This window comes from Rattus norvegicus, chromosome 7 (assembly GCF_021556685.1).
Source record: "Rattus norvegicus strain SHRSP/BbbUtx chromosome 7, alternate assembly SHRSP_T2T, whole genome shotgun sequence".
Classification (NCBI taxonomy): Eukaryota; Metazoa; Chordata; class Mammalia; order Rodentia; family Muridae; genus Rattus; species Rattus norvegicus.
Genome location: NC_141540.1, coordinates 109,382,856 through 109,398,893, shown reverse-complemented (window position 1 = coordinate 109,398,893; position 16,038 = coordinate 109,382,856). Strand labels below are relative to the sequence as shown.

The 16,038-nt window shown below is 41.9% G+C and overlaps 1 protein-coding gene and 1 long non-coding RNA gene across 4 annotated transcripts in view; both read left to right on the top strand.

Annotated features, from left to right (window-relative positions):
• Positions 1–16,038, top strand: part of LOC148004832 (uncharacterized) — a 227,407-nt gene that overhangs the window by 22,120 nt on the left and 189,249 nt on the right. The gene's annotated exons all lie outside the window — the stretch shown is intronic.
• Positions 15,520–16,038, top strand: part of LOC148004833 (uncharacterized) — a 30,602-nt gene continuing 30,083 nt past the window's right edge. For 2 of the 3 annotated variants that reach the window (XR_015625643.1, XM_087559815.1), the window contains exons 1-2: positions 15,520–15,802; positions 15,968–16,016. Coding sequence is in view for 1 of the 3 variants with exons in the window: in XM_087559815.1 (XP_087415941.1) it covers positions 15,779–15,802; positions 15,968–16,016 (73 nt within the window). In the remaining 2 variants the exon portion in view is untranslated. Of the gene's footprint in view, positions 15,803–15,943; positions 16,017–16,038 lie in introns of those variants that run through there. The other variant, XR_015625644.1, reaches the window with a different exon arrangement.

Sequence of the window (16,038 nt, the reverse complement as noted above, 5' to 3'; positions counted from 1 at the left end):
GATGTCAGCCCAACTAGTTTGACAAAAAATAAGAATATAGTCTTGGCAAATAACCAGTAGTGGATTTAACTTCAGTTAGGGCAGAATCAGGGAGGCATGTGATGTCCCAGCACCTCTTGCTCCGTCTCTCAGTTCCCTCTGTCTCCACATTGTCTTTACTCATGCACAGTTCCTTCTTCCTACTGGCCCAGCAAACTCCGGATTACCATGGGAATTCCGGAGATAAGCCACACCCTCTTATTCAGTGGTTCAAGCCAAAGTCCTGGTATTGATTTCACCAGGAAGACGTTTCATATGATCAAAACCAACACATGCACCTACTGTTTCTAGGGATTTGTGGCATTTACGAATTGGTTGTGCTAGGCTACGAGCTCATGATGGAGTCTAGGGTAGATCAGCGCTGAGAGAACCACAGAGCTAAGAAGGGCAGAGGAAGCTCTCTGTACAATGGGCTTCTCACATTTCTAGCCTGTAGCCTCATCAGACACATGGCAGGCTACTGTAGATTCATTGGCATTGGCAGGCTTGAGACACAGATGACTTGACAATTCATATTTGATATCAAGCTTATAAAAGGTGTCTCATTTCCATCTGTCAGTTTTGATGATGGAAGTCAAGCTTATAATTGACAGGATTTCTATGCATTTTGGAGAAGTTACAGCATTCAGTGGTCCGCCACGTGCAGTCCTTACAGACATTTCTGTTAACCTTGCAGAACTTGAGAACTTAGCTTCAACAGTTTGTCACCGCTCTTGTCAACGTCTAGACAGGTGACTTCATCCAAATTTCTCTAGGCTGTTTCCCCCATTTAAATTCAAGAGTTATTTCCCTGGACAAGGCCAGTGCCAAAGGCTTGAGTATTTCTGTTTGCTGACTTGTGTAACTTCTTGGAAAATGACTTTCTTGCTGTGATGTGAAATTGACTTTTCATCTTCACCGATGCCAGTGCATTTTACATTTCCGGTGTTTGGAGGGACACAATTCCATTAAGAGGACCTGTGTGAGCTTTGAGAACTCGACTGCTTGCTCGCAGGGAGTTAGAGAATAATGACTTTTCTCTGAGATAGCTTTGAAAATTTTATTCTAAACCTCATTCTTAATACACTATAGTAAAAATGAATTATAATTTAAACTGCAGTTTCAATTCACAGTTGTGATGCAAATATTTGTGTTTCCAAGTATGCCTTTATATTTTTTATAACTTCATACACAACACCTGTCATAGTTTCAGTTGTCAACTTGACACACTTAGGAAAAGGGTGCCTTAATTAAGAAATTTCCTCTATTGAACTGGCCTATGAGCTTGTCAGTGGGAGCATTTTTTAATTGATAATTGATGTAGAAGAGCTCAGCCCACTGTGGGTAGTGTCATCCCTAGGCAGGTGGGACTGGTTGATATGAGAAAGGTAGCTTAACAAGTTAGGGGAAGTGAGTCCTGTCTGGTTCAGTTCTTGCCTTAGCTTCTCCTGAAGATGGGCTATGACCTGTAAGCCAAATAACGACTTTCATTCTCCTAGTTACTTTTGGTAAGCAAACTGAACAGAATACTGAAAGCATTTATATAGTGGTGCTTAATTTTTGTGCATTGTGAATTTCGATGCAAGATCCATTTGCTCAGCTGTGAATTTATTGAACATATTTTGTTTTAACTTGAGTAAAGCCACAGGAGTGGTAGAGGATCACAGGTGGCCCTTTGGTGTGGAAAGAAAGGGTTGGATTAGTTACATTTTCATTGCTGCAGCTTAAGGAGGAAAAGTTAATTTGGCTTACTATCCCAGGGTACAGTTCATCATGGTGAGGAAGCCATGGCAACAGGAATTTGAGGCAGCTGGTCACATCCATCTTCGGTCAGGATTCAGAGCCAGATGAGTGCTGGTGTTTAGTTACTGCCTGCTTTTTATTGTTCTTAGCACCCCAGCCTGAGAAATGGTGTTGCCCTCATTTAAGGTAGTCTTCCTCTTCAATGCAGTCATGCAGACATACTGAGAGTTTTTGTCTCCTAGGTGATTCTAAAGCCTGTCAAATTGGCAATCAATATTTTTTGGTATGTATAAACCATTGAGTTTTATTCATCCATGTAGAAGAACGAAATCATTTAATCTGCAGAAAAATGGGAGTTCCTGGGGATAATTATAGTAAGTGAAATAAGCTATACTAGGAAAGATAAATTTTGCATGCCTTTTCTCATGGTAAAATCTAGATTTCAATTTACACGAATGTGCATAGGATATCAAAGTCAAAAAGACAGAAGAAGAAGAGGGGGATGGAGAAGGGTAATGAGATACATTGGACCTGAAAGTAGGAGAGAACATTAAGCAGTAAGAGAAGGGGTCTGGAAAGGGCAATGGGGACAGAAAACAAGAGCAAAGCATAATGATATGTGCATCTGAAAATACCATAATGAATCCATTACTCTGTGTGCTAATGAAAACATTAACAAAAGATGTGCAAGCCCTTCATCCTGGAAAATATGAAAGGCAAAATATTGTTGACAAAAATTAATGTTGAAACACCAGGGGGCAGCAAGGGAGGGAGGGGCAGCAAGGGGAAGGGCAGTAAGGGAGTGGGGACATTAAGAGAGGGAGGCAGCGAGGGAAGGGGAAGCGAAGGAGGGTGTCTCCAGCAGTACTCCTGCTTGTGTCTGACTTTAGTTCCTTCTTTTTGCTTTTGTTCATTGTTTTAGGGCCCCAGGCTTCTGTTTTCCTCCCCTGAAAATGTGATCTAAGTCTTTTAGTGTTCATTTCCACTTCTTCTCTGAAGCATCCATTCATTTTTCATTTTTAATGATTTCCTTCTATGTTGTCCTTCAGACGTATAAGGTTGCAATTTAATGAAAATGTAAAACACTGTCATAATCTTCCATAAGGCACAGAGAATAAGCAAATTCGTATGGATAAGAGGTGGAATAGAGCATTCAGGGGATGGGAGAGACTGCTTAAAGTCACTGGAGAGCTCTAGGAAGACACTGTAGTGATAATCACATTCATCTTGGATACATATACTTAATGCATCCAAGATGTCCACTCAAATAGGATTAAATGATAGAATTTTCTGTGCTGTATACTGTGCCAGAGTTTAGTCCTTTCATTGAAAATATATTTTCCTCACATAATACATCCTGATTATGGTATCCTCTTCCTCAATCTCTCCCAGTTCCTTCCCACCACCCCTTCTATCTGGGCGCATCCTATTTCTGTCTCTCTCTGTTAGAAACTCCGGCAACCTTTTGGTTATACACCTCAGAGTGGTATAGCTGGGCCCTTAGCTAATACTATGTCCAATTTTCTGAGGAACTGCCAGACTGATTTCCAGAGAAGTTGTACCAGCTTGCAATCCCACTAACAATAGAGGAGTGTTCCTCTTTCTCCACATACTCATCAGCATCTGCTGTCACCCAAGTTACTGATCTTAGCCATTCTGACTGGTGTGAGGTGGAATCTCAGGGTTGTTTTGATTTGCATTTCCCTGATGATTAAGGATGTTGAACATTTCGTTAGATGCTTCTTGGCATTCAATATTCCTTGGTTGAGAATTCTTTGTTTAGCTCTGTACCTCATTTTTCAATAGGGTTATTTGATTCTCTGGAGTCTAACATCTTGAGTTCTTTGTGTATATTGGATATTAACCCTCTATCAGATGTAGGATTTGTAAAGATCTTTTCCCAATCTGCTGGTTGCCACTTTGTCCTAATGACAGAGTCCTTTGTCTTACAGAAGCTTTGCAATTTTATGAGGTCCCATTTGTTGATTGTTATCTTAGATCATAAGCAGTTGGTGTTCTGTTCAGGAAATTTCCCCCTGTTCCCATGTGTTTGAGGCTCTTCCCCACTTTCTCTTCTATTATTTTGGGTGTATCTGGTTTTATGTGAAGGTCCTTGATATACTTGAACTTGAGCTTTGTACAAGATGATAAGAATGGATCAATTTGGGCTGGAGAGATGGCTCAGCGGTTAAGAGCACCTGACTGCTCTTCCAGAGGTCCTGAGTTCAATTCCCAGCAACCACGTGGTGGCTCACAACCATCTGTAAAGAGATCCGATGCCCTCTTCTGGTGTATCTGAAGACAGCTACAGTGTACTTATATATAATAAATGAATAAATAAATCTTTAAAAAAAAAGAATGGATCAATTTGCATTCTTCTACATGCTGACTGACAGGTGAACCAGCACCATTTGTGAAAAATATTGTCTTTTTTCTCAGTGGATGGTTTTAGCTCCTTTGCCAAAAATCAGGTGACTATAGGTGTGTGGGTTAATTTCTGGGTCTTCAATTCTATTCCATTGATCTACCTGCCTGTCTTTGTACCAATACCATGCAGTTTTTATCACTATGGCTCTGTAATACAGCTTGAGGTCAGGAATGGTGAATCCCCCCAGAAGTTCTTTTATTGTTGAGGATAGCTTTTTCTATCCTGGGTTTTTTGTTATTCAAATGAATTTGCAAATTGCACTTTCAAACTCTATAAATAATTGAGATGGAATTAAAGATCCTCTAACATATTACAAGAACACATGCTCCACTATGTTCATGGCAGCCTTATTTATAATAGCCAGAACCTGGAAAGACAGATGTCCTTCAACCGAGGAATGGATACAGAAAATGTGGTACATTTACACAGTGGAGTACTACTCAGCTATCAAAAACAGTGACATCATGAAATTCTTAGGCAAATGGATGAAAGTAGAAAATATTATCTTGAGTGAGGTAACCCAATCACAAAAGAGCACACATGGTATACACTCACTGATAAGTGGATACTAGTCCAAAAGTTTGGGATAACAAGATATAATTTTCAGACCACATAAAGCTCAAGAAGAAGGAATATCAAAGTGTGGATACTTCGGTCCTTCTTAGAAAGGGGAAAAATATTCACAGGAGGAAATATGGAGACAAAATGTGGAGAAGAAACTGAAAGAAAAGCCATCCAGAGACTGCCCCACCTGGGCATCCATCCCATATACAGTTACCAAACTGAGACATTTTTGCAGATGCCCAGAAATGCATGCTGACAGAAGCCTGATATAGCTGTTTCCTGAGAGGCTCTGCCAGAGCCTGACAGATACAGAGGCAGGTGCTCATAGTCAATCATTGGACTGAGATTAGGGTCCTTAATGGAAGAGTTAGAGAAAGGACTGAAGGAGCTGAAGGGGTTTGCAACCCCATAGGAAGAACAATAATATCAACCAACCGGACCTCCCCAGAGCTCCCAGGAACTAAACCACCAACCAAAGAGTGCATATGGAGTGATCCATGGCTCCAGCTGCATATGTAACAGAGGCTGACCTTGTTGGGTATCAATGGGAGGAGAGGTCCTTAGTCCTGTCAGAGCTTTATGCCCCAGTGTAGGGGAATGCCAGGGAGGGGAGGAGGAAGTGGGTGGGTGGGGAAACACCCTCATACAAGCAAGGGGAGGAACAATGGGATAGGGGGTTTCTGGAGGGGAAACTGGAAAAGTGGATAACATTTGAAATATAAATAAAGAAAATATCTAATAAAAGAAAAACTAAAAAAAATAAAATAAAATAATGTGTGGTTATTTGAGTATGTCTAGCCCAGGGAGTGGCACTATTGGAGGTATGGCCCTGTTGGAGTAGGCATGTTCCTGGTGTGTGGGCTTTAAGACCTCTCGTCTGCTAACTGCCTTTGGGACAAGAGGTAAAAGTCTCAGTTCCTCCTTTACCATGTCTATGTCTAACTGAACATTGACATGTTCCCATTTTTGATAATGGACTGAACCTCTGAATCTGTAAACCAACCCTAATAAAATGTTATCCTTTTAAGAGTTGCCTTGGTCATGATGTCTGTTCACAGCAAGGAAATCCTAAGACAGAAGTTTGTAAGAGGGACTGGGGCATTGCTGTGATAGGCTTGATCCTGCTTTTGTTTGGAAGAATGTGGATTTTAGGACTTTGGATTTGGAAAGCAGCAGAATGCATTCCGTGGGGCTTAGTGGGCCATCCTATTAGGAATATGGAAAACTCTGTTGCTGAGGGTGACTTGAGCAGCAGCAGTGTGGAATGGAGTCAACAAGAGCCTGCTGTGCTACAGAGGCCAGAGTTGGGGATGTGACCATTTGGAGGAGCTCAGAAAATCATGTGGGAATCCCAGACATTGACACAAGAACCACAATGTTGAAGTTGTCTTGGAGACCCCAAGATGTTAGAGAAGCCAGAGGTGTGGGATTTCAGCTGTGGAAAGCTGCTATCATGGAATGGAGTATAGTGGTTTGAGTATGCCTAGCCCAGGGAGTGGCACTATTGGAGATGTAGTCGTGTTGGAATAGGAATGCCAATGTGGGCTTGGGCTTTAAAACCTTTATCCTAGTTGCCTAGAAGTCAGTCTTCTGCCTTTGGAACAAGAGGTAGAACTCTCAGCTCCTCTAGACTCACGTTTGCCTGAATGTTGCCATGTTCTTACCTTGATGATAATGAACTGAACTTCTGAAGCTGTAAGCCAGCACCAAGTAAACGTTGTCGAGTTGCTTTGGTCATAGTGTCTGTTCATAGCAGTAAAACCGTAAGTAGGACAGAAAGCAAACAGGCTTTTTTGGGATAATAATAAAATAAAATAGTAGAATATAATAAAACAAAACTGACACATCAGAATTGTACAGAACAAACAAACAAAATGAAAAAAGCCCAAGAAAGAGCACAAAAAAGTAGATTAGACTCAGAGATCCTTTAGTTCACACACTCTGGAATCCCATAAAAATGCTAGGCTGGAACATCCAAAGGGTCCATGCTCACCCTGCATATGCTGTTTCAGTCTGTGAGTGCATCTATGTATTCATCCTGCTGATTCAGAGGGCCGTGTTTTCTTAGTGTCCTCCATCCTTTCTGGCTCTTGCATGGATCAGAGTTCGGCCAAGTGCCCCAACATCTCTCATACTCTATAGAATATCTGGCTCTGGGTCTCTGTATTTGTTTCCATCTGGTACAGCTTCTCCAGTGAGGTTCATATATGTATATCTTTTAGGAAGCTTCTATCTACAGTAGTAGGTTGTTTCCATACTACCCCTCAAATGACCCTTAATTTTAGCTACCTGCCCCTGTAATTCCTCCCACTCCACTTGATCTTCCTATTCCAGCCCTCACCCCATCCATCTATACACTGTTTTATTTCTGTGTCCTAGGGACATCCATCATCTCCCTTAGTTCCTCACTCTATTATTGACCTCTGCAGTTCTATGGATTTTAACAGTCATCATTAACCATCAGTAAAGTGTCAGGGGTTCAGGAGAGAACAGTAAGACAGTCATTTGGATCTATCATTTCTAAATATCTGCATCTGGATCTAGGATGCTAGAGCTTCTCAGGATGCTTCACATCCTGGGTTCAAGCACTTAAAAATCACGTGTACGTTTTTGGGCAGGTACATCAATTTTTCTTTCAGTTTCTTTACTTGCAAAATATTGATAGTAAGTGTAGCTAATCCATGGGTCTATGGGATGAATGAGTGAACTGATGTTTTTTTTTTTTTTTTTTTTATTAACTTGAGTATTTCTTATATACATTTCGAGTGTTATTCCCTTTCCCGGTTTCCGGGCAAACATCCCCCTCCCCCCTCCCCTTCCTTATGGGTGTTCCCCTCCCAACCCTCCCCCCATTGCCGCCCTCCCCCCATAGACTAGTTCACTGGGGGTTCAGTCTTAGCAGGACCCAGGGCTTCCCCTTCCACTGGTGCTCTTACTAGGATATTCATTGCTACCTATGGGGTCAGAGTCCAGGGTCAGTCCATGTATAGTCTTTAGGTAGTGGCTTAGTCCCTGGAAGCTCTGGTTGCTTGGCATTGTTGTACTTTTGGGGTCTCGAGCCCCTTCAAGCTCTTCCAGTTCTTTCTCTGATTCCTTCAATAGGGGACCTATTCTCAGTTCAGTGGTTTGCTGCTGGCATTCGCCTCTATATTTGCTGTATTCTGGCTGTGTCTCTCAGGAGCGATCTGCATCCGGCTCCTGTCGGTCTGCACTTCTTTGCTTCATCCATCTTGTCTCATTGGGTGGCTGTATATGTATGGGCCACATGTGGGGCAGGCTCTGAATGGGTGTTCCTTCAGTCTCTGTTTTAATCTTTGCCTCTCCCTTCCCTGCCAAGGGTATTCTTTTTCCTCATTTAAAGAAGGAGTGAAGCATTCACATTTTGATCATCCGTCTTGAGTTTCATTTGTTCTAGGGATCTAGGGTAATTCAAGCATTTGGGCTAATAGCCACTTATCAATGAGTGCATACCATGTATGTCTTTCTGTGATTGGGTTAGTTCACTCAGGATGATATTTTCCAGTTCCAACCATTTGCCTACGAATTTCATAAACTCGTTGTTTTTGATAGCTGAGTAATATTCCATTGTGTAGATGTACCACATTTTCTGTATCCATTCCTCTGTTGAAGGGCATCTGGGTTCTTTCCATTTTCTGGCTATTATAAATAAGGCTGCGATGAACATAGTGGAGCACGTGTCTCTTTTATATGTTGAGGCATCTTTTGGGTATATGCCCAAGAGAGGTATAGCTGGATCCTCAGGCAGTTCAATGTCCAATTTTCTGAGGAACCTCCAGACTGATTTCCAGAATGGTTTTACCAGTCTGCAATCCCACCAACAATGGAGGAGTGTTCCTCTTTCTCCACATCCTCGCCAGCATCTGCTGTCACCTGAGTTTTTGATCTTAGCCAATCGCACTGGTGTGAGGTGAAATCTCAGGGTTGTTTTGATTTGCATTTCCCTTATGACTAAAGATGTTGAACATTTCTTTAGGTGTTTCTCAGCCATTCGGCATTCCTCAGCTGTGAATTCTTTGTTTAGCTCTGAACCCCATTTTTTAATAGGGTTATTTGTTTCCCTGCGGTCTAACTTCTTGAGTTCTTTGTATATTTTGGATATAAGGCCTCTATCTGTTGTAGGATTGGTAAAGATCTTTTCCCAATCTGTTGGTTGCCGTTTTGTCCTAACCACAGTGTCCTTTGCCTTACAGAAGCTTTGCAGTTTTATGAGATCCCATTTGTCGATTCTTGATCTTAGAGCATAAGCCATTGGTGTTTTGTTCAGGAAATTTTTTCCAGTGCCCATGTGTTCCAGATGCTTCCCTAGTTTTTCTTCTATTAGTTTGAGTGTGTCTGGTTTGATGTGGAGGTCCTTGATCCACTTGGACTTAAGCTTTGTACAGGGTGATAAGGATGGATCGATCTGCATTCTTCTACATGTTGCCCTCCAGTTGAACCAGCACCATTTGCTGAAAATGCTATCTTTTTTCCATTGGATGGTTTTGGCTCCTTTGTCAAAAATCAAGTGACCATAGGTGTGTGGGTTCATTTCTGGGTCTTCAATTCTATTCCATTGGTCTATCTGTCTGTCTCTGTACCAATACCATGCAGTTTTTATCACTATTGCTCTGTAATACTGCTTGAGTTCAGGGATAGTGATTCCCCCTGAAGTCCTTTTATTGTTGAGGATAGCTTTAGCTATCCTGGGTTTTTTGTTATTCCAGATGAATTTGCAAATTGTTCTGTCTAACTCTTTGAAGAATTGGATTGGTATTTTGATGGGGATTGCATTGAATCTGTAGATTGCTTTTGGTAAAATGGCCATTTTTACCATATTAATCCTGCCAATCCATGAGCATGGGAGATCTTTCCATCTTCTGAGGTCTTCTTCAATTTCTTTCCTCAGTGTCTTGAAGTTCTTATTGTACAGATCTTTTACTTGCTTGGTTAAAGTCACACCGAGGTACTTTATATTATTTGGGTCTATTATGAAGGGTGTCGTTTCCCTAATTTCTTTCTCGGCTTGTTTCTCTTTTGTATAGAGGAAGGCAACTGATTTATTTGAGTTAATTTTATACCCAGCCACTTTGCTGAAGTTGTTTATCAGCTTTAGTAGTTCTCTGGTGGAACTTTTGGGATCACTTAAATATACTATCATGTCATCTGCAAATAGTGATATTTTGACCTCTTCTTTTCCGATCTGTATCCCTTTGATCTCCTTTTGTTGTCTGATTGCTCTGGCTAGAACTTCAAGAACTATATTGAATAAGTAGGGAGAGAGTGGGCAGCCTTGTCTAGTCCCTGATTTTAGTGGGATTGCTTCAAGTTTCTCTCCATTTAGTTTAATGTTAGCAACTGGTTTGCTGTATATGGCTTTTACTATGTTTAGGTATGGGCCTTGAATTCCTATTCTTTCCAGGACTTTTATCATGAAGGGGTGTTGAATTTTGTCAAATGCTTTCTCAGCATCTAATGAAATGATCATGTGGTTCTGTTCTTTCAGTTTGTTTATATAATGGATCACGTTGATGGTTTTCCGTATATTAAACCATCCCTGCATGCCTGGGATGAAGCCTACTTGATCATGGTGGATGATTGTTTTGATGTGCTCTTGAATTCGGTTTGCCAGAATTTTATTGAGTATTTTTGCGTCGATATTCATAAGGGAAATTGGTCTGAAGTTCTCTTTCTTTGTTGTGTCTTTGTGTGGTTTAGGTATAAGAGTAATTGTGGCTTCGTAGAAGGAATTCGGTAGTGCTCCATCTGTTTGAATTTTGTGGAATAGTTTGGATAATATTGGTATGAGGTCTTCTATGAAGGTTTGATAGAATTCTGCACTAAACCCGTCTGGACCTGGGCTCTTTTTGGTTGGGAGACCTTTAATGACTGTTTCTATTTCCTTAGGAGTTATGGGGTTGTTTAACTGGTTTATCTGTTCCTGATTTAACTTCGATACCTGGTATCTGTCTAGGAAATTGTCCATTTCCTGAAGATTTTCAAATTTTGTTGAATATAGGTTTTTATAGTAAGATCTGATGATTTTTTGAATTTCCTCCGAATCTGTAGTTATGTCTCCCTTTTCATTTCTGATTTTGTTAATTTGGACACACTCTCTGTGTCCTCTCGTTAGTCTGGCTAAGGGTTTATCTATCTTGTTGATTTTCTAAAAGAACCAACTTTTAGTTCTGTTGATTCTTTCTATGGTCCTTTTTGTTTCTACTTGGTTGATTTCAGCTCTGAGTTTGATTATTTCCTGCCTTCTACTCCTCCTGGGTGTATTTGCTTCTTTTTGTTCTAGAGCTTTTAGGTGTGCTGTCAAGCTGCTGACATATGCTCTTTCCTGTTTCTTTCTGCAGGCACTCAGCGCTATGAGTTTTCCTCTTAGCACAGCTTTCATTGTGTCCCATAAGTTTGAGTATGTTGTACCTTCATTTTCATTAAATTCTAAAAAGTTTTTAATTTCTTTCTTTATTTCTTCCTTGACCAGGTTATCATTGAGTAGAGCATTGTTCAATTTCCACGTATATGTGGGCATTCTTCCCTTATTGTTATTGAAGACCAGTTTTAGGCCGTGGTGGTCCGATAGCACGCATGGGATTATTTCTATCTTTCTGTACCTGTTGAGGCCCGTTTTTTGACCAATTATATGGTCAATTTTGGAGAAAGTACCATGAGGAGCTGAGAAGAAGGTATATCCTTTTGCTTTAGGATAGAATGTTCTATAAATATCCGTTAAGTCCATTTGGCTCATGACTTCTCTTAGTCTGTCTACATCACTGTTTAATTTCTGTTTCCATGATCTGTCCATTGATGAGAGTGGGGTGTTGAAATCTCCCACTATTATTGTGTGAGGTGCAATGTGTGTTTTGAGCTTTAGTAAGGTTTCTTTTACGTATGTAGGTGCCCTTGTATTTGGGGCATAGATATTTAGGATTGAGAGTTCATCTTGGTTGATTTTTCCTTTGATGAATATGAAGTGTCCTTCCTTATCTTTTTTGATGACTTTTAGTTGGAAATTGATTTTATTTGATATTAGAATGGCTACTCCAGCTTGCTTCTTCTGACCATTTGCTTGGAAAGTTGTTTTCCAGCCTTTCACTCTGAGGTAGTGTCTGTCTTTGTCTCTGAGGTGTGTTTCCTGTAGGCAGCAGAATGCAGGGTCCTCGTTGCGTATCCAGTTTGTTAATCTATGTCTTTTTATTGGGGAGTTGAGGCCATTGATATTGAGAGATATTAAGGAATAGTGATTATTGCTTCCCGTTATATTCATATTTGATGTGAGGTTATGTTTGTGTGCTTTCATTCTCTTTGTTTTGTTGCCAAGACGATTAGTTTCTTGCTTCTTCTAGGGTATAGCTTGCCTCCTTATGTTGGGCTTTACCATTTATTATCCTTTGTAGTGCTGGATTTGTAGAAAGATATTGTGTAAATTTGGTTTTGTCATGGAATATCTTGGTTTCTCCATCAAGGTTAATTGAGAGTTTTGCTGGATACAGTAATCTGGGCTGGCATTTGTGTTCTCTTAGGGTCTGTATAACATCAGTCCAGGATCTTCTGGCCTTCATAGTTTCTGGCGAGAAGTCTGGTGTGATTCTGATAGGTCTCCCTTTATATGTTACTTGACCTTTTTCCCTTACTGCTTTTAATATTCTTTCTTTATTTTGTGCATTTGGTGTTTTGACAATTATGTGACGGGAGGTGTTTCTTTTCTGGTCCAATCTATTTGGAGTTCTGTAGGCTTCCTGTATGTCTATGGGTATCTCTTTTTTTAGGTTAGGGAAGTTTTCTTCTATGATTTTGTTGAAGATATTTACTGGTCCTTTGAGCTGGGAGTCTTCACTCTCTTCTATACCTATTATCCTTAGGTTTGATCTTCTCATTGAGTCCTGGATTTCCTGTATGTTTTGGACCAGTAGCTTTTTCCGCTTTACATTATCTTTGACAGTTGAGTCAATGATTTCTATGGAATCTTCTGCTCCTGAGATTCTCTCTTCCATCTCTTGTATTCTGTTGGTGAAGCTTGTATCTACAGCTCCTTGTCTCTTCTTTTGGTTTTCTATATCCAGGGTTGTTTCCATGTGTTCTTTCTTGATTGCTTCTATTTCCATTTTTAATTCCTTCAACTGTTTGATTGTGTTTTCCTGGAATTCTTTCAGGGATTTTTGCGATTCCTCTCTGTAGGCTTTTACTTGTTTATTAATGTTTTCCTGTGCTTCCCTAAGTGTGTTCAGGTCTTTCCTGAAGTCCTCCAGCATCATGATCAAATACGATTTTGAAACTAGATCTTGCTTTTCTGGTGTGTTTGGATATTCCATGTTTGTTTTGGTGGGAGAATTGGGCTCCGATGATGGCATGTAGTCTTGGTTTCTGTTGCTTGGGTTCCTGCGCTTGCCTCTCGCCATCAGATTATCTCTAGTGTTACTTTGTTCTGCTATTTCTGACAGTGGCTAGACTGTCCTATAAGCCTGTGTGTCAGGAGTGCTGTAGACCTGTTTTCCTCTCTTTCAGTCAGTTATGGGGACAGAGTGTTCTGCTTTCGGGCGTGTAGTTTTTCCTCTCTACAGGTCTTCAGCTGTTCCTGTGGGCCTGTGTCTTGAGTTCATCAGGCAGCTTTCTTGCAGCAGAAAATTTGGTCTTACCTGTGGTCCCGAGGCTCAGGTTTGCTCGTGGGGTGCTGCCCAGGGGCTCTCTGCAGCGGCAGCAACCAGGAAGACCTGTGCCGCCCCTTCCGGGAGCTTCAGTGCACCAGGGTTCCAGATGGTCTTTGGCTTTTTCCTCTGGCGTCCGAGATGTGTGTGCAGGGAGCAGTCTCTTCTGGTTTCCCAGGCTTGTCTGCCTCTCTGAAGGTTTAGCTCTCCCTCCCACGGGATTTGGGTGCAGAGAACTGTTTATCCGGTCTGTTTCCTTCAGGGTCCGGCGGTGTCTCTGGCAGGGGTCCTGCCGCTCCTGGGCCCTCCCCCACGGGAGCCCAGAGGCCTTATACAGTTTCCTCTTGGGCCAGGGATGTGGGCAGGGGTGAGCAGTGTTGGTGGTCTCTTCCGCTCTGCAGCCTCAGGAGTGCCCACCTGACCAGGCGGTTGGGTCTCTCTCTCACCGGGTCTGGGAGCAGAGAGCTGCTGCGGGCCGGGATCCGTGGGTGTGGGACTTCCGGTAAACAGAGAACGTGCCCGGTTCTAGAGAAATTCTGCTTCCGTGTGTCCCAAGCTCACCAGGCAGCTTTCTTGCAGCAGAAAATTTGGTCTTACCTGTGGTCCCGAGGCTCAAGTTCGCTCGTGGGGTGTTGCCCAGGGGCTCTCTGCAGCGGCAGCAACCAGGAAGACCTGTGCTGCCCCCGAACTGATGTTTTTTAAATGACTAGTTCTCTTAGCATTCAATGTGTTTTGCTCTTATGATACAGTTAGGTGCTAAGAAGAAGTCATTTAGGTGGTGATCCATTTGGTTGCAGGGATAAGTTAAGGAAGAAAAATGGATATCAAACACATTTGAAGAGCTTGGTAAGGACCTTGGTCAGTGGTAAGAGACCCATTGCTTCTCTGCTTGGTGGTCTGGGCCTCTAAAAGGTAATGCTAGGATCCTGAATCTTGTGCTTCATTGGCACTCTTAAAATTCAAGTCCTCCCAGCTTTAAAGTGAGCATACCCAAGTGCACATTTGCATGAAATCAGCACCCATTAAGTGTTGTTAATGGGATGGCGATGATGCTAATGATAATGATGATGACATTGAGGATGCTGATGACACTTGGTCATCTTTCCCCGCTATCCATCTATTTGGAGAGGAAGATACTATTAGATTTTCTTCAGTGCCACTGAACTGCCTAGTACTTCTACCCTATGCAAGAACAGTCAATCTCAGGCTGCCTGTGAAAAAGATGACAGGCACATCTCTGTCTTAATTAAGGTTTTGCTGCTATGAACAGACACCATGACCACAGCAACTTGTATACAGACAACACTTAATTGGGGCTGGCTTACAGGTTAGGAAGTTCAGTCCATTATCATCTAGATGGGAGCATGGCAGCATCCAGGCAGGCATGGTGCAGAAGGAGCTGAGAGTTCCACATCTTCATCTGAAGACTGCAAGGAGAAGACTGGCTTCCAGGTAGCTAGGATGAGGGTCTTAAAGTTCATGCCCACAGTGACACACCTACTCCAACAAGACCATGCCTACTCCAACATGGCTACACCTCCAAACAGTGCTACTCCCTAGGCCAAGCATATTCAAACCACCACAGTCTCCAAGGGTAGTTTTGAAGCTTCAAAAATGACCGTATAACATTGGGCCCTGGACAACTTTTATGCTTGTGGGTGATTCTTTTGAGAAAACATTGCCACAAGTAAGCAGCCCCAGAAAACCTGCTTTGCTTTCCTCTTAGGTAAGTTTACTTTTTCTGTGTCAAAAGTAATCCTCAACTTTTTTTTAATGCTTTAAAGCCTAGCAATAATAAATTCAGCATCTGGATATTTGTTTTAGGAGCACCTCTGGCCTGCTACCTTTGTAGAATGGCAAGAAATAGGCTGTTGCCACTCTATCTGTCACATCTTTTTCATTTTAAAATATGAATAGAGACCCCCACCTAATTTCCGCCATTTCTTCCTCCACTTTTGTGTACTTTCTGCTCCTCTGTGCCCCAACATAGATCTAACAGGACTTCCTGGCTATGTACACCGTGTGTTTGCATGTTCTAAGTCTGTGAAGGCATTCTTTGCATCTATTTTGCAGCAGATTCCAATTGTAAATTGGTTGTAGAGACGTCACTGGCTTCCTGCCTGTGACATTTCTGATGGATGGCCCCTATTTATACAGAACAGCATGGCATGTGCAAAGCTACAAGGCTCCATGCCATGCTTAATGGATCGGAAGGAGAGAGCTGGCAGTCCCACTGTGAAGAGAACCATCCGTTTCCTTTCATAAGCAGTCAGAGAGGTTTGCAAGGGGAACCAAGTCCTGGCTCTTCTACAAAACCTTCCTATTTCCTGAAGACTCAATCTTGCAGCTAACATGCAGACATCCTGTGGTTAAGAGCATGGCCACGGGGGCAGAACAACAGGTGTGAGTCTCTGCTGGGATCGTTTGCTGGTGTATGTTTTTGTCTATGATGGTTTTGTTTACAGTAAGAGATGAGCTGTCTTGTGGGGGTGTCTTTCCTGGGTTGGTAAGCTATAAAAAGATACCACAGATAAGAGAATTTATGTATAACATGTTTTCCTCACAGTTCGATGGTTGGAGGTCCTTGATGCAGGTACTGACAAGTCTTGTTTCTGGTGAGTGTCCTCTTCCTGGCTG